Source organism: Myotis yumanensis, unplaced genomic scaffold (genome assembly GCF_028538775.1).
Source record: "Myotis yumanensis isolate MYYU_CA2020_CCGP unplaced genomic scaffold, mMyoYum1.0.hap1 SCAF_14, whole genome shotgun sequence".
In the NCBI taxonomy this organism is placed as follows: Eukaryota; Metazoa; Chordata; class Mammalia; order Chiroptera; family Vespertilionidae; genus Myotis; species Myotis yumanensis.
The window spans coordinates 39,770,601-39,788,150 of NW_027223765.1; the positions used below are offsets into that span (position 1 = coordinate 39,770,601).

The 17,550-nt window shown below is 58.6% G+C and overlaps 1 protein-coding gene across 2 annotated transcripts; it reads right to left on the reverse strand.

The window, feature by feature from the left end:
• Positions 1-749: 749 nt before the first annotated feature.
• On the reverse strand, positions 750-12,085 carry SEMA3G (semaphorin 3G). 2 transcript variants are annotated; one of them, XM_070390707.1, is made up of 16 exons: positions 11,928-12,085; positions 10,082-10,242; positions 9,907-9,969; positions 9,293-9,412; positions 8,932-9,022; positions 8,703-8,819; positions 8,357-8,502; positions 8,036-8,150; positions 7,873-7,942; positions 7,427-7,571; positions 6,915-7,146; positions 6,730-6,821; positions 6,039-6,080; positions 5,135-5,363; positions 4,779-4,918; positions 750-3,431 (listed from the first exon to the last, which is right to left on the reverse strand). In XM_070390707.1, the coding sequence occupies exons 1-16, from the start codon at positions 12,034-12,036 to the stop codon at positions 2,991-2,993; spliced, it is 2,313 nt and encodes a 770-aa protein (XP_070246808.1). In that variant the 5' UTR covers positions 12,037-12,085; the 3' UTR covers positions 750-2,990. The 2 variants fall into 2 exon arrangements, with proteins under 2 accessions (XP_070246808.1, XP_070246807.1); XM_070390706.1 differs by having other exon boundaries at positions 750-3,434.
• Positions 12,086-17,550: the final 5,465 nt, after the last annotated feature.

Here is a 17,550-nt window from a genome sequence, read left to right on the forward strand (position 1 = left end):
GGGCAAGGAAGTTTCAGGTTCTGTCAGGCCTGGGTATTTGTGCAGAGACTAGGTGACAAAACTAGGAGCCGCAGACTGCAAGATGGGACTGATGACTGACCTGTACTGTTAGCCCCCCTCTTTTCCATGGATTGAGGGGCCCATCCGAGCAAGAAGCTAGTCTCCCTGGTGAGGTGGGGCAATGTCCGTCACCTCTTCTCACCTCCCTCCAGCACCAGTGGAGTCTGCTCTTTGGGCAGCAGCATTATGTCACAAGGGAGTGAGAGCTTCCACAGCACACCCAGGAGGTCAGACTATTGGGGCCGCCCCTCCTCCCCAGAAACTGCAGCCCCTAGGCAAGAGCACAGTGGCCTTAATAAACGTTGGTATGTGGTTTGGGATGAAGACAGGCACCAGGCCAAGTGTTGTTGTCACAAATGTCAAGTGTTATTGTGGAAAAAGCAGGGCTGCCTACGTGCCCAGCTGCCCTTTGCCAGCATTTTTTTTTTCTGGTTCAAGATCTTCCTGGAGTTCCAAGAAGGTCAGTCTCAGAAGCCCAAAGGGCAGCATTTTCCTATTTTAAGAAGCAATCTCAGCTAATAGACAACACCCTCTGACTCCTTCCTTCCCTTGCTACCCGCCCTCCCTTCTAGAAAACACCACCTAGGGTGGTCTTCTCCATCATGGAATGGATGGGGAAGGCTCTTCACTTCAGCTCACACAGATGGTATCAGTCAGTTTAGTACAGAAATACACAGATACAATAATGATATAATTATGTGATGTAAATATTAACTTCATTCCTCTCCTTGTAGGTTCTGTGTGGTAGACCACTGTACTGTCCTAACCAGAGCTCAGGGGTGGTCAGGACAAAATAACAGTAGTAATTAGAGAAATCACAAAGCCCATCTCAACATCTGAATACAAAAATAGAATTCACACATAAAGGCATTTCCAGGGGTAAATAACACATAGTACCATGGGGGGTGGGAGCTGGTAGAAGCTGTCCATAATTTTCCAAGTGCAGGTGTTTGTTGTTCAGGATTTTGAGCTCCTTATTCCTCCGTTTTCCAGAGTAGCTTCCCCAGAGGACCCTACCCAGAGGCAGCCACGCCTGGGTCCAGCCTACAGGCCACTGAGGGCCTGGTTGTGTCTTCCTGGCTCCCCTGGGCTGAGGAGCAGAGCTAGCTGACATCATTCCTGGGGCTCTATGCTCTCTCCTTCCCCTCTCGGTCCCCCTCCCCTCTTTCCTCCAGCTCTCCTTCCCGCAGTCCTCTCCTCTGCTTTTACCTGCTGACAGCCCAGCATCGAGCCCCAGGCCAAGGCTTCCCGGAGTGCTGTCAGGTCCCTCTCAATGCCCTGGCTCACTGGCTGTGCAGTCAAAGGGGGAAGGAGGGCTTCTTTCGGGTCCCAGTTGGGGGTTGGGAGGGGGATGGGGTGGAACAGATAGAATCTAAGGCAGATTCAGTCTGGGTTTGAGTTCAATGGCACAGGAAGCCCTGTCTTGCTTTTTATCTATTTTTTTCTCCTTTATTCATCTCGGTTTTTTAAAGGAGGGAATCTTGAACCTGATGTTCCTATCTCCCTCCTGCCAGTTTTGTGCGTCACTGACCTGCTCATATGCAAGCTGGGAACGGTTTTTCATTTAGTCCTCCTCCTCCTCCTCCTCTGTGTGTTCCTCAGCTCAAGAAAGACATTGCTGCCAATGGCAAAACACCTGCCTATATGCACAGATAGAATGCATCCTGGCCACCTGAGCCTCAGCCCCAAGAACCTGCAGGACCTAGAGTTCTTAGCAGCTTTCCCCCATATTTTTTCCCTTAAAAGAAAAGAGCCTTCATAAATGAACCATCCAAGACCAACCCTTATTTAGCAGAAACTGAAGATTCCAGGGTGGGAAACATCTGGCCTTCCCAGTGGCTCCTCACCTAATTGATGCCATCTTGAATCCTTGAGCATGCTTGCTTCTGGGTCCCATTGCCCATCCTAGGGTCCCACCCTCTCCCATCTCAGAAGCCTCTCAATCCTCTGTGTTCCTGGGCGCCATCCTACCCCTGGTCTTGTCCACTAGCTGCAGCATGCTCTCAGAGCTGCCACATTGCCACCCTCCCAGGCTGGGGGTGTGCTTGCATCGCCCTGGGAAAGACAGCCCACTCCTCCCCAGCTAGTCCACACAGATGGGGAAGACATTCTCCTAGAAACCATCCTCACCCTGCTCGTCAGCATGGAGGCCCTGATGGTGGGGAGGGATGGGCGTCCCAGGAAACCTGGCCTGCAGCTCAGGAGCCTGGGGAAGGGCAGTCAGGCTGAGAAGCACCTTTGGTTTAAGAAGTAGGGCCTGAGGCCCATCCCATCCTCGGGTTGCAGGGAGTCTAGCAGTCTAAGCTTCTGTGATTCTGTGATGGAGAACAGGCGGTGGGCAGTGGCAAGGGATCACCAAGGTATCAGGGCAAAAATTGTGTGTGTGTGGGGGGGGGGGGTGTCTACCTTCTCAGCATTTCCTCTTTTCATCCCCAACTCAGTCAGTGTAGGTCTTCTAACCATTGCCAGCTTAGAGGCAATGTCCACCACCCTCTGGCAGCCTAAGGGCACCCTGCCAGTACCTCCTCAGGGGCACCCTCACGCCTACTCTAAGGGTTACTCAGAATGGCCTTTGTTCTGCAGCTGGGAAAGAACCACCCAGCCCTCTTGCCTCTGGGCACAATCGGAAATACACTCTGGGGACCACCTCTGAGAACAAATTGCCGGCCCACTGGGGTTGCCAGTGGCCAGAGGGTGGTGGCTCCTTCTGGAACAAAGAGCAGAAAGGTGCAGGGAACAGGCACAGGGTCCCTCCATCAGGCCCCCAGCCTTTCCTGAAGCGGCCTGGTAGGGGCTTGCGGGGCAGAGACTCCCATATGTAAGAGGTGATCAAGCCTGCTGACCCCCTCTGCCCTTGCTGGGTGGGTGGGAGATACTGGGGGCTGATACTGGGCCACTCGGCCCATCCCAACCACCCCCTCCTCCGCCTTCTATGTGGCCTCCACCTCCCGGGGTGTCCGATTCCGCTCGGCCTGCACCCGGCTCTTCACCTTCTTGCCCAGCTCCAACCCTGCCCAGCTCTTGCCCTTGGCCTGTTTGCCCCGGCTCCGGGAGGAGCACCACATGCGCTCACAGTACTCATCCACCCGGGGCAAGTTGGCGAAGCCGATGAGCTGCAGGATGTCCTTGTACCAGGCCTTGGGTGGGGTAGAGGCCAGGCTTCCCCGGGCAGGGGGCTCCTCCAGCCTCTGCCCCCGGTGGAACAGGCTGTTGAGCTGCGCAGCCACGATCACCTCCAGAGCCAGGCGGGCCACAGTCTGGGAGAAGCCATGTTCCAGCGTAGTGCAGGTGTAGGTGCCCTCATCCAGGCGGCTGAGCCTGCGGATCAGCAGCCCCTGCTCCGTCTGCAGGACTCGCTCATCCGTCTTCACCTGCTGGGCACCAGGGAGGGCGTGAGGGGGCCATGGAGCAGGGCACACACCATCAACTTCTCTGCACCCTGCTTTTCCAAATGTGCCACCTCAGGGACCAGGACGTGGGCACCTCCATGTCCATTCTCCCCAGGGAGGGACCAGCAGCTCAGCAGGCTCAGCCTCCTGGAGACTAAGCTAATTGCAGGCAGGGCTTCACCTTCCCATAACCTAGGCCATGGCCTGGGAAGGGGCTTTTCCAAAATTTGACTGATTCCTCCGTAGTCAAAGCTCTGGGGTACCTGTCTTGGCTTTGGGGGTGGAGGTGGGCGCTGGCACACATTCCCAGTGAACAAAGAGGGTAAGAGGGTACATATGGGCTTTTACTCAGGGGGTATGTAACTCCAGCCCCAGGACTAGAATTCCCCTCACTCTACATGGTCTGCTTGGCTCACTTCCCCCACAGCGCAGGGCCCGCAGCCCCAGCCAGGGTGGGCCAAGCGCCCATCACAGTGTGGGAGGCGGGAGTGCTGTTCTGACCCAGCCGGTCTCTGGCCCAGCTGCTGTCTGGGCTTTAGTCTGTGCGACTGGATGTTGAAGCTGCTGCTTGGGCAGTTAGTGCTGTGTAATTTCATCTCGTTGCTCCCCCTGCCCTGGCCTTGGGGGAGTCTCTCAGTGCCTAGCCCAACAGCTGGCCAAGGCTGGCCTCCCCCAGTCCCCAAGCTGAAGGAGAGCCCCTCCTGTAACCAACCCACTCCCTCCCCTCCCTGCCTGTGGGAACTCTTGGGAATTGTTCCTCACCCTGCCCCACCCACGCCCATCCTCAGGCCCCAGACTGAAGCCATCTCTGGGGTTGACATAACTTTCCAGATGAGGGTGGAGGGCCTGGGCAGACCGTTGGACTCCAGGGAGGAAGTGTGGGGCCAGGCATTGTGGCTGGGGGGTGCGGGGTAAGGGCCAGGGGCCAGGGCCACAAGCCTGGGGCAGAGGAGGACCAAGATCCCCTGGGGAAAAGACCCCCTTCAGAGATGAGCCATATATGTAAGCCTGGGGACTTCCTGAGCAGCCCAGACCCCCCTCCCTCTCTTCCATCTCTGCTACCCACCCACCCCTCAGAGCTCAGCTCAGTGCCTTGGGAGTTGGTGGGCTCCCTGCCACTGGAGGAGTTCCAGGCACATCTGGCCTGGGCATTCCCAGATGGCAGGAGAGCAGCACCTCATTCCAGGCACCCAGGGGCCTAAAGCACAGTTTTCTTCAATTGAACTTGGCAGGTTCCCCTCAGAACCCCTTCCTAGGACTCAGGACTTGGGGTTCTGGAGAGATGTGACCTAAGGACACGTGCAAACTGGAGGCAGGGTCCTCACTCACCTGGTCGGGCCCCTGGCCCCCCGGTCTCTGCAAGAACCAGCGCACAGCTGCCTGGGGAGACTTGGGCAGGCACTCCAGGAAGGTGCTGTTGTGCTCCGTGCCGAAGACCGTAGTGGTGGCCACCGGTCCTGCAGCCTTCTCTGGAGGGAGGCGGAGGTGGCTCGTCTCAGGGACTGTCCAAGAGCCCCCGCCAGTGTTCCAGGGACCTCAATATCCATCAATCCCCAAGCCAGTCACTCTGTCCAAAGACCCCCATACCCGTATAGTGACAGAGCCACTCAGGTAGAGAAATTGAGGACTGTTACAACAGGACAAGTCTGAGGCCCCACTTTATGGGGTGAATAGCTGCCACTCACCTTCCTGGCTCTGGCCCAGGCACTGCAGGGCAGGGTTGCCATGCCGGATGTCCTGCCGGCGGAACCGGCGCTTGCTGGTGCCAGGCCGGTAGCGGGTGCAGGAAGCACCATCCCAGGCGCAGTATGGGTCCCGGGCCAGGCAGCACTCTGCACAGGCACTGCCATAGGTCTCACACTGGTGCAGCTTCAGCCGGGCCACGCCCAGCCGCGAGCCCACGTACAACATTTGCTGGGGAGGGACCCAAGCAGAGCCCATGGTGAGCCTGGGCTTCCCCAGAAGCTGCACAGCTCTCAGCCCCCTGGGTTTCCTGAGGTCCCTGCCATTTCCAAGCAGAACCATGGGTGCATTCCCAGGAACAAAATGCTTATCACCCACACGATGTACCCCAGATCCTGTGCTAAGATGTAGGGGGTGGGCAGACCTGGCATCCTTCCTCCAAGGGGCTTCACCTCGTCCACTACCCCAATGGCCTTTATCCTGACTTGCCTCCCACCTTAGAGGTGCACTCTGCTTTACGTAATCCCAGAACCAACATCGAGACCTCCCCAAAGATACACCGAGACAGATAAACTGGGAAAGATGGAATGTGCCACTTGTAAAAGGACACAGCCGTCCTCTAAGGAGTGGCTCCCCTTCCTTGCTTGATTTCAAATCTGGATTTTGTTTTCCCTGAGGAGCCAGAGTTTGTGGGCCTCTCCTTATCTGAACAGCCTCCCTTACTCAGGGCCTCCCACTGCCCACTGGCATGGGAATGTCAGCTCCCAGCTGGATCCCAACCCTCTGCAGGGCCTGACCGGGCAGCCCAGCACCTGCTGCCTGCTGCGGGCTTTCCAGTGGACACAGGCTGTGCTCAAGGAGGCTCTGGCGGGCTGGGGAGGGGAGGAAGGTGGCAGCTGCTCTTACCCTTTTCACGGAGATCTCCATCTCAGTGATGGCTGTCGGCACCTGAGGAAGGAACAAGGTCTCAGGGGGCGGGTGTTGGAGAGCCCTCCACTGCACCCCTGCTCTCAGCCTCCTTCAGCCCCTGGGTGGGAGCCCCTGTCTCCCTGCCTGGGTCAGTGCAGGCTACTAAGGCCAGACAGTCTTTCCCAGAGGTCAGGTTACAAGAAAGGTCCCCTTACCCTGGCTGGCCTCCAAGTAGGAGTAGGAGGCTTGGCTGAAAGCACAAATCTCCAGTGTCCCCTCCCACAGCCTGTTCCCAGCGATGAAGCAGCTGTCCCAAAGCACCACCCATGTTGGGAGGTGCAGCAGTCCCCCTGTCTGATTCTGTAGAGGGGCCAGCAGAACCTCTTGGGCACTTGGGGCCTCAGCCACCCCCTCACAGTGACTTGTGCCTATCAGGGCTTTGTCCAGGGGTGCTCACCTTGTCCATCTCTCCCTGGGCCCCCCAACTTTCAGCTCACAAACTGCATCTCCAGGCCTCTCGGTCATTCAGAAGCACCAGTTAGGCCTCTGCAGTGGGGGTGTCATCCCTTTCATCCCACTGGCCGCAAGCTCAGTTAAGACAGCCCATCTCCCTCCTGCACTTTGCTCCTGCTTCCCTGTGGCCAGGGCTAGACCCAGGGGCCCCTCCATCAGCCCCCTCCCTGCTCACCTTAAACACCTGGAGCTCCTCCAGAACCACCTCCTCGGGCTCAGCTGAGTCCCCAGACTGGAGGGCCATGACCTTGAGCACCGACCCTGAGTCTGAGATAGGGAAGAAGGGGTCAGTAGGAGAGGAAGGAGCCGCCTGGGCACCCGCCACCTCCCCAGTCCGGCTACCTTACTCAGCCCACCCACCAGTTCCCAGGTAGATGACATCATAGGTCCCGTCCTCTGCCTCCACGCGGTCCACCACGATCTGGCGCAGCTGCTGGGCCAAGTGGGTTTTGACGAGGACAGGGTGGCCCCGCCGAGGCCGCACGGACCGGAACATGAGCGGGTGGGCTCGGGCAAACTGCAGCACCTCATCCGGGTAGTCCTTGGTGCTGCCAAAGGGTCGCCCAGGCTGCGCAGTCATCTTGCTGGGGCACTGTGGCAGCGGCAGAGGGAGCACCTGGAATCCTGGGTCACACATTCCCACCCAACCTGCTCCACGCCCCACTGTCTGGGCATGCCAACCTCAGAGGACTGCTCTCGCCTGCCAGAGGCTCCTTAACGCTGTCAGGGCTCCCTGCCACCCCTCACCTGACGCCCCTCAGGAGCCCTGGCTCCCAGCTGCTAAGGAGCTGCATGCAGGCACAATGCTGTCCCAACGTAGAGCCCCTGGCATCTCTGTCCTGCCCTCTCCCCTGGCCTGGCCAGATACTCACCACGCCAGGGCGGGGGAAGGGCACCTTGCCCCCATAGGGCCCCCACTGGTGCTGGGGACCATCTTGGTGGGCAAAGGGCCCCTTGAAGACCTCCCAGATGTCCTCCATGTGGTACAAGCAGACTGCAAAGCCCTGGAACACAGCACTGCCGAGGGCAGACGGGGACAGTCAGGCCAGGGTGGCCTTCAGAGGGGAAGGGGGCGGCCTGGCTCTGTGGGCAGTGTGGAGGGCGACAGTGCCTGCAGTCAGCAGAAACCGAAAAACAAGAACACCCGGGCAGAGGTAGAGAGAGGGAAGCAGAAGATACAGCCAGTCACCAAGTCAGGGACGGAGACAGGGACCCATGGTGAAGCCGGGATATGAAGGCAGAAGCGCAACCGAGGAGCTGGGGCACAGAGCCCCCCCACCCCCCACCCAGTGCAGGGAGGGGAGGCCAGTGTGCCCACCTGACCGTGCTGAACAGTGCGTACACCTCGAGGCTCTTCCCTGCCTTGGGCCACAGCAAGAACACATCCTCTGGGAGACAGAAGGCCACTGCCATTGTCCCCCACTCACGGGCTCTGGGCCTCCCCACTCCCGCACCCAGGCCGCCCTTGGCCCTGCCCTTACCCAGCTGGTCAAAGTGGGTCTCCGCACCACCGGGACCGGGCACCGAGCAGACCAGCCTGGCCTTGAGGAAGGTGCTCCACTTGTTCACCAGCACCCGTTGGCCGCCAGCGTCGTTCTGTGGGTCGGAGGCCGGCCAGGGTCAGCCTCGGGCCCAGAGGACGGCCCTCCTCCCCTCCTCCACCCTCACCCTCAGGGCAGAGGCAGGGGCGTGGGCTTCACACCCTGGCCTCAGTTTCCCTACTGCTGATGGTGGGGGCAGGTTGGGGAAGAGGAAGTGCAACAAAGACTTCACCGCCCTCACCGCCCCTTCCCTGCTCTCACCACGCAGACGCGGCCCACGCGGCTGACGGTGACATGGCCCGGGCCCCCATCTGGCGAAGGGACAGTCTCCGAGAAGAAGAAGTACACCTTGTCATCGTTCTGGTCAGAGTTGTCCGCGATCCGGGCAGCCATCACAAACCGGGGGTCTGGGTGGGGGGTGACGGGGAAGGCAGGTGGCTGAACCCAGTGGGGCGGGGGCAGGTACTGTCCCACTGGAGGCCGGAGTCTCAGAGGTAAAGGGGGATGGGCGCCCCTCCTGCCTCCATTCCAGCACCAGTTCCCCTGCCTCCTGCCCATGCTGGGGCCGACCTGAGCCAGCCTTGCCCTCAGCAGGCCCCAGACTCACCGTGCAGGAGGTTCTGGTCAGAGTCAGAACGCAAGGCCGGCCGGGCACCCCCACTCCGGAAGATCATGGCCTCGCGCCCCAGGAAGTCGGCCGTGAGGCCCGTGTACAGCTCCCCACCTGGGGTGGGAGGGGCAGAGTCAGGGGAGGAGGGCCCAGCCACCACCCTTTCCCAAGAACATCAGCTGGCTCCCACCCTCCCTGTGCCCACCCAGACCTGAGCATCACCCACCTACAAAGGTGCTGGCGAAAGGACGGCTAGGCTCATGCGGGCACCGCCCCCGCCCACTTTCAACACTGTGGGCCTCCAGGTGAAGTACATGCTGGGGAGAGGGAGGCAGGGGTGTCACCTGGGAAAGTAGTACCAGCCCCCCGACCCGGGCAGTGGCCATCACACATCGCGTGCAGCTGGAGAGTGGGGGGGTGGGGTGAAGGCACCCTCAATTCAGGGCCTTGCCAGTGGGGTCAGCTCTGGCACAAAGGCGCCTTTCAGGCCTCTGAAACCCCTGCCCCGACCCAGGCTCAACGGGGCGGGTTCGGGCCGCCTGGGGGAATGTCACTGCTTCCCAGTCCCTATGGGGCCCGGGGCTCACCTCCCCACGGTGCCCAACCGCGATGAGGGCGCAGGTGGGATGGAAGGCCCCGGTGCCGCATGCCAGCAGGTGGGTTCTGTTGTGGGGCTGCAGCACCCGCACGAAGTTGGCACACTCCACCTGGTGGGGAGAGGCGGAGTGAGGGCTGCTCACCATCTGTCTCCTCAGGTCCCAAGGCCGGGCCCTGCCTGGCTGATCAGCCCTGGGGTCTATGGTGACATTCTTTTTTCTTTTGAATTCTCACCCGAGGATATTTTTCCATTGATATTTAGAGAGAGTGGAAGAGAGAGGGAAAGACAGAGAGAAATATTGATGTGAGAGAAACACATTGATTGGTTGCCTCCTCCATGCACCCCAACCAGGGCCCGGGCCAGGGAGGAGCCTGCAACCGAGATACATGCCCTTGCCTGGAACGAACCCAGGACCCTTTGGTCCACAGGCCAATGCTCTATCCACTGAGCCAAACTGGCTACGGCGAGGGTGACATTCTTCTTGGACCCTCAAGAGCCCTCCTGTCTGTTTCAAATGCCCCAGCACAGGCAGCTGCAGGAGTGGCCACAGGCTACCCTGGGTGTAGGTCAGGGTTGAGAGCAGTCACTCCCAAGGGCACTCACCAAAGAGTCTCGTCCCTTTCGAACACACTCCTCCCTCTGTCCTGGCTGCGGCGGCCACAGAACCTGAAACACAGCCTGGCTGACCGCGAACTCATAGCCTCAGTTTCCCCATCCAGCCCTAATCCAGAGTTGCCCAGCTCTCAGACAGACCCTCGCCCCCGTCAGCCCAGCTTACCTCCCGGGGGTCTGCCCACGGCTGGTCCAGCTGCAGGGAGTAGATGGCATCGCGACCCCCCAGAAAGAGGCGGTCTCGGTACTCATCCAGGTACATAGCCTGAAGGTCCAGGGAGCCCCGGGGACCCAGGAAGATGGCGGAGCGGTTGGCAGACAGGAGTTCTGCAGGGGAGCAAGGGAGGGGTGAGGGCCCCTCAGCCAAGGCGTGGAAGTGGAGGGTCCCAGCTGTGCATTCACCCCCCCCCCCACATTCACATCTGGAAAATGTTTCCATCCACAGGGCTGCCAGGAGGGCTTTTGGGAAATGGCTCCTGGGGGTGGGTGGGATAGGGGGCTCTGAGCCCCCACCCAGCCCAGCCCACCCAGGGCCAACTCCTTTCCCTCCATCCCTTAGCCCCTGCTCTTTCCGTTAACACCTCCTTCCCAGTGGCCCATCTGTGTTCTATGCAGCGCCCACTGCGTAGACGGCCCACTGGCGGACCGTACAGCAGCCAGCTGGAGGAAGGGTGGGTGAGTGTGAGCTGTGCAGGCGGACAGGCAGGGGACAGTGTTCCCAGCAGAGGGAATCCTGGAAAAGGCCTGGGTCTGGGAGAGGCCAGGGGTGGCCAAGCTGCAGGCTCTAGTCCAGGATGTGGCTAACGAGGATTTTTTCCTCCACTGACCTGCCCACCCAGCCCTAGGTAGGGGGAGGCTGTCTGGGAGGCTGGTCCTAGGAGTCAAGGACCCTTGGCATTGGAGGTGGAGGAGGTGGGTGGGCAAGAGGCAGACAAGATGAATGGGAAGGGACCTTGGCCACCCTTGGGAAGGCCAAGTGCCCTATGCCTGCCCTTCCTCAGCCCAGCACTCATCCTACCCCAAATTCAGCCTCTTCCAGGAAGCCCTCCATGGCTGACAGTACTTTGGAGGGGATTTGCCTTATTTAACTTTTCTTATAGCCTGACTTCCTTCCAAAACCACAGCTCCAAGGGTAGAACCAAATTCTCCCCCAGACTCGATGTTCAGACTCTCCAGAGTAGAGCCACATCTTCCCCCTCATACTCTCCAGAGCCTGGGTCTCCCCCTTTGTTTTATTTTGGGGGTTTCCCCTTTGGACTGAGAATCCCAGAGAAAGGTGATCACCCCGCGCTCCGGCTTCCCTAAGAAGAATCTGTGGCGAGCCTGTGTCGCAGGAACCTTTTGCTGTGTGCTGTCTACGGATTCTGAGGAGGCCTGAGCCTGCCACAGCACAACACATCAGGTTAGATCTGCAGAGGAACCTTCTGAGCCGGGACGGAGAGGGAGGAGCAAGGCCAGCATCATGGGGGAGTGGGCTGCAAGGGGCAGGTGGGTGAGGGGGAAGCTGTGAGGACAGGGGGAGGGTCCGCATTGCAGTGGGGGAGGAGAGGGACAGGATCCTGCTCTCCCACTGTCTGCCCTGGGCAAGGAGCCCCCACCCCATGCAGACAGACCCTCCAGACCTGCCCTGTCTGCCCATCCCTATCTCTCTCTGCCCATCTCTACTGAGGTCTCTCAGGGTCTCCATTCATCTCTCTCATTTCCTCAAAAGTCCCCTCAGCTTTCCCCTGAGTGTGTCTGTCCCTGCCACCTCCACCTTGGCCATGCCTCCAGGAGCTGTCCTCTCCCCCTGCCTCCTCCTCCCCAGTGCCTGCCCCTGGCAGTAGCCAGAGGAGCACCATCCTGGGAAATGACCGCTGTTAAGTCCTTCCCACTGGCTGTGCAGGGAATGACTGCATCCCTCTGGCTGGCAGAACAGACTGCCCCGGCTGGCTGGGGCCCCCACAGCTGGGGGTGCTGCAGGGTCCCGGGTTCCCACGATCATGCCCATGAACAGGGTGTATAATCCATACCTCGGTAGGAGAGCCGCAGGCGGGGCAAGCTGGCACTGGGGCTGGGGCTGCCCCTGTGGAACAGGAGACTCCCCAAGAGGCAGCAGATGGCCCAGGCCGAGGAGGCCATGCTGGGGACCGAGGGCACCTCGCTGCCTGTGGAGCCACCCTCTGGTCCCACTGCTGGTTGTAGTTTGCTCTCTTGCCGCCAGGCCTGCCACTTATAAGGCACTGGCTCCGCCCTGTCCAGGGCCAGGAAGCCGGAGGAGGAGGAGGAGGAGGAGGAGGAGGAGGAGGAGGAGGAGGAGGAGGAGAAGGAGGAGGAGGAGGTGGAGGAGGGGCGGGGGGGAGTGAGTGCCTGCCATGCACCTGCTTTGGCTCCCTCCACCCCGACTGGCCCTGATGCCTCCATCAGATTGGTTGGTTCCGGGTTCCCCATTGGGGAGATTTTCCCAGCTGGGGTGTGGGTAGTTTACACAGAAATGTCTCCAGGCTCCAGCAAGAGGTCCAGAGGAAGAGAACCTGGAAAAGAGGCCAGGAGTCAGATCGGAGGTAGATGGTCTGGTGAGGGTCTGGTTGGGCTCTCCCTTGCTCTCTGCCCCTCCAGCGCCTGTGGCAGAGAACCCCTCCCCCCACAAACTGACTCTGGGCCCTGTTCATGATCCCAGCAGGGTTCAGCCCCCTGAAGCCTTGGCTTGGCTCCCCAGCTTCCTGCAGCGTCTAAGTTAACCGTGTGTGGGGAGGAGGTCATTCCAGTCGCAGGGGCTCCATGTTTTGGAGGAAGGCTTGAGGTTTGCCACACCTCACAGATCTGAGATTGGCTAGAGATGAATGTCTGGCCTCCAGGCCGCATCCCAGCTCACTGGGCAGGGGAGCCTCCCTTTGCCCTGCCCCTCTCAGCCATCCAGTCCTTTCAGAGACCCAGGGCCCAGAGTGTCACTCAGTGAGGGCTGGGTTCTTCCCAGAATCCCCCTCTGCATCATAGGCCCTATACATGTGATCCCTCCAGAGTGAGGGTGAAGGGAGGGTGCTCACACCCCCACCCCCTCTGCCCTGAGCTCAGATCGGGGGCAAGAAAGCCACAGAGAGGGACAAGGAGGAGATGAGATTGAGGGGCTGAATCTAGGCAGGTGAGGGGACTACCGCATGCCCCATCCCACAGCATTCCCTGTCCCTGCCCCTCACAGCTGTCACTCCACTCCACCCAGACCCCTACACTCGGAATCTGAGGCCTTGGAAGCAAAGAAGATTTCAAACTTGAGCCAGAACTGGGGCTCCCGGAATTCTAGAAATTCCTGCAAGTTAGGCCTCCAGGATGGACCAGCCCAAGCCCCCGGACTGTAGGTCAGGAAACTTGGGGGCATCAGAGAGGGAAGGACCTGGCCCAGGCCACAGAGCAGGCTGAAATAGGCCCACCAGCCCTGCCCCTTCCTGGGGTTCTCTTTTGCTTTGGTGACTCCTGGGGGTGGCACTTGGAGTCCCCATCTCATCCCTGGAAGGTAAACGGGTCAGGCGCCTTAAGCATGAGAAGGACCCAAGGACCTTGAACCCTGTCTCCCTGGCCCCACCTCCCCCTGACAGATGCATGTCTCCTCCCAGGGGGTGAGGGGCACTCAGGGAGGCCTGCAACAGCCCTCAGACCACCACCTGTGACTACTGGAGAATTTGGGCCAAGGCCCTTCCCTCGCTGGGTCTCTGTCTCCTCCTGCCACCTTGGGTGTAATGGACTGTTTGCAATGGAGAGGGCTGCCTGTGCAGGGGCTGCCATGATGGTGATTATATCTTGGTCCCTCCTAGAGGCGAAGCCCCTCTGCCTCCATCTTCCTGGAGAGATGTTTCGGGCATAACCCTGGGCGGGGCCAATATCTGGCTGGAGATGGAGCCAGGTGGCCTCTCAGCCAGCCTGTGCCCCCCCCCCCCCAACCCCCTCGCTTTGGGCATCAGGCCCAACAACTCTCCAGCTGCCAGCTCACCATGGGGTCTCAGCTCAGCCAGGCTCCCCGCTGAGGGGGAGGCCTGGATCTCCTGGAGCAGGAGGTCAGGGCAGCCCACTCCACACAGCCTGGCACAGGGGCGGGGGGCCCGAAATCTAAAGTTAATTTTTTGTGTGGCCTCAGGCAGGTCCTCTCCCTCTCTGGGCCTCAGTTTCCCAATCTGGGAAGAAGGTAAGGGACCTTTTGTAAAGGCCCCTGTTTGCAAGCTGCAGACGAAAAATAGACTCAAAGGTATCCCTGATTTATTGAGTCAATGGGCCCAGCCACATACATCTTGTGCCATCTGATGGACAAAGTGGGAACTGCAGGATGTCCCCACGCTGCCCGCTGTGTCAGGCCCTGGGCAGAGCAGCAGGGCCACCCAGAAGAAACCGCAGCCTCTTGGGGTAGCAGGCAATAACCAGGCAATCACAACATGAAGAGGCAGGGGCAGTGAGAGACGTTCCACTGCAGGGGAGATGGCTCCTGGTGGGGGAAATCACGGAGGCTTCATGGAGGAAGCACTATCCAGGCAAAGGATGACACAGCCCAGAAGAAATGGAGAGAAATAAATGAAGCACAATAGTCAGAATTAGGTGATATATGTAGAGGGGCTCAATGCTGTGTGCTGGTGGGAGCTTGTGAGCCCTTGGCTGTATACATGTGTGATGTGTGCCACGCACCAGATGCCACCAGGCAGGTATGTGGAGTGTCAGAGCCCAGCCTCTCCCAGCGAGAATTCTGAGGGTGGGGATGCTCAGAAGGAAGAGATGCCCCAGCCGCTCCCCCCCCCTCCATCTCATTCTGGAACAGAGATATTGGGACAATCCCATAGAGATCCCTCCCTGATGACCCCTTTCTTAAGGGACCAGCCCCACTCCCCGCCCCCAGCCCCACCCATGTACCCTCTTTGTAACAGTCATCCTCCTGTTTCATTCATAGAGGGCTTCACTGGGGTTTCTCTCTTCTCCTCCTTCAATTCCATCAGCCTCCCACATGCTTTGGGTGCCCCCTGGCCTCTCGGGTCCTTGTCCTTCTCCTCTCCCCACCTCAGCCACCCGTCCTGCAAGTCACCACTAATAAGGATGTGGCCTTCCGTATCTCCATTCAGAACATCCCTTCCTCTGGGCACACCTCCTGCACTCAGTGTCCCCACTGCCACAATTCTTCCCTCAGTGCCGTGAGCCCCCTTTCTCTTTGCCCATCTTGGATCAAGGCCCAGTGCTATACCCAGACCCTTAAAACATCCCCAGAGCCCCTCACCTTCTGCAGCTCTGCCCTGCGTCTTGCAACACCCCTTTCACAGATTCCCATCAGCGCACAGGCCATTCCCTGATTCCCCCCCTTAGATGAGCTTCTCTGGACTCACACTCCCCTAGTTCCCGCCCATTTCTGTTCCCTGGGTGTTTGCAAAGTTTCATTAGTGTTGTCCACACTCTCCACCCACTGCTCCAATGAAACTCTCATGTCCAGGTGGCCACGGCCTCAGGAGCCTCCAAGTTCCCCAAGGAAGCTTTCCTGTTCTTCCTTCTTCCCCTCCTGGCTCTTGGGGCTCCTCACTCTCCTAGGGTCTCTCCCACACCATCGGCCATGTCTCCTCCCCCAGACTGCCCATGTGGGATGCCCGGTGCACTCCTGGGCCACCTCTCTCTACACACCCTCTCCCTGGGGTCTCAGCCAGGACCAAGGCTGGGAAAGCACTTCTCACTCTGGTGACACCTGCGTTTATAGCTCTCCTCTGTCCTCCCAGTTACCTCCAGCGTCCTGTTCCAGAGGCAACTCAACTTTGACATGGACCAAACACTCTCCATCTCCCTTGTGACCATCCTGCCAGAAATGCAGAACCCGACTCTGGTCCTGAGGAACCTCAGACAAACCCAAATCGCGAGATTCTACAAAATAACTGGCCTTTCCACTTCAAGTGTCAGGGTCGTGAAAGATGAAGAAAGACTGAGGACCCAGATTAGAGGAGAGTAAGTGGACAGGATGACAAGACACAGTGTATGATCCTGGTTTGGATCCTGGTCTAGGAAGAGAACTCTAGTAGCGTAACTGACAGTGGGAGTGAGAGGGGCAGATGATTTAGTAGTAGCCTGGGCTTGCTCGTTGTCCTGTGGCTATTTAAGATATTAACATTTGGGATCAGCTGGTGTGGTTCAGTGGTTGAGCATGGATCCATGAAACAGGAGGTCACAGTTCAATTCCTGGTCAGGGTACAGGCTCGGTCACCAGTAGGGGGCATGTAGGAGGCAGTTGATCAATGATTATCTCTCCCTTCCTCTCTCTGATATCAATACACACACACACACACACACACACACACACACTTTTTTAAAGATGTTAACATTTGGGGAAGCTGAGTGAAATGCAAATGGGAGTTCTTTGTGCTATTTTTGCAAGTCTGAAATTTCAAAATGAAACATTAAAAATTGTAAAGCCCTAGATGGTTTGGCTCAATGGATAGAGCATCGGCCTGTGGACTGAAGGGTCCCGGGTTCGATTCCAGTCAGGGGTACATGCTCAGGTTGTGGGTTTGATCCCCAGTAGGGGGTTGCAGGGGCAGCCAATCAATGATTCTCTCTCATCATTGATGTTTCTATCTCTCTCTCTCCCTCTCCTGTCCCCTCTGAAATCAATAAAAATACATTTTAAAAAATTGTAAAAAAAAAATATCTGAAGGAAAAAAGGAACCTCCACTATTCAATACCCCATCATCAAGAACCTGTGCCTCCCTCAGGCTTCCATATCTCAGGAAACAGCAGCTTCATCCTTGATATGAAAGGTCATCCTTGACTCCCTACTTTCTCACACCTCACATTCGGTCCTTCCAGTTCCAAACCGTGCCCTGAACCTGTGTACCTCCCTCCATCCTTTTCGTCCTGCTGTGCTGAGAGCCACCCGGCCTTCTCACCTAAGGCTGCTGAGGCTTGGTGCCTGGCCCAACACTGTCTTTCTGCTCCTGAAATGCTCCAGTCTCTCCTCATACCTTCCCATGGGGTTCCTTAGGCCTCAGCTCAGTGCCACCTCCTCCAGGAAGCCTTCCTGGACCACACTACCCCTGGCCACCACAATCCTCATTGCAGCACAATGCTGGTTTCCTCACTGCCTTTGTCTTCCTGAGGTGACTATAAATTCTACACAATTAGGGACTGGGCCTCTCTCTGAAGGGTCCCAGCACATGGTAGGGGTGACTAAACCATGGAATGGTGCCCTGATTGGTGGTGCTGCCCTCTGTAACTCTGCCTCCTCTCCTGGGATGTCATTCCTGGGTGCACGTGTAGGCCCTTAAGTTCTCCAGCTCCCCAAGGCAGGCTTGAGGGAACCCCTTTCCTCTCCCTCCAGGTTTCTATAGGGTCTCCTGCCAGCTCTGGCCTCCTCTGGAGGCATCTCCAGAATTCCAAGCCCGTCTCTGGAATGCTGGGCCTGTCTGGGGAATGTCAAGGCTGGGCACAGGTGGAGAGGCTGTAGAGTGGCTGGGTGGAGCGAGGACAGCTGCTGACATTCTGGCTGGAGCCCAGACACCATGGCAGCTGTCCCTCCTGCAGGCACCACAGCTCACACCTCCACTTCCTTGCAGCACCCCCTCCCCAGACCAGTGTTACTTTTCTGGCCGCAGCTCTGGCCTGGACACCCCACTAAGTTGAGAGCCACCAGGCCTTGAGCCTCCATTC

Excerpts from the sequence above, each read along its gene's own strand:
- SEMA3G (XM_070390706.1), bottom strand. The coding sequence starts at position 12,036 with ATGGCCTCCTCGGCCTGGGCCATCTGCTGCCTCTTGGGGAGTCTCCTG. Across the intron at positions 9,023-9,292 it reads CGGTTGGGCACCGTGGGGAG|CATGTACTTCACCTGGAGGC; the intron begins GTGAGCCCCGGG and ends CCCTCTCCCCAG. Across the intron at positions 5,364-6,038 it reads TGGAGATCTCCGTGAAAAGG|CAAATGTTGTACGTGGGCTC; the intron begins GTAAGAGCAGCT and ends GTCCCTCCCCAG.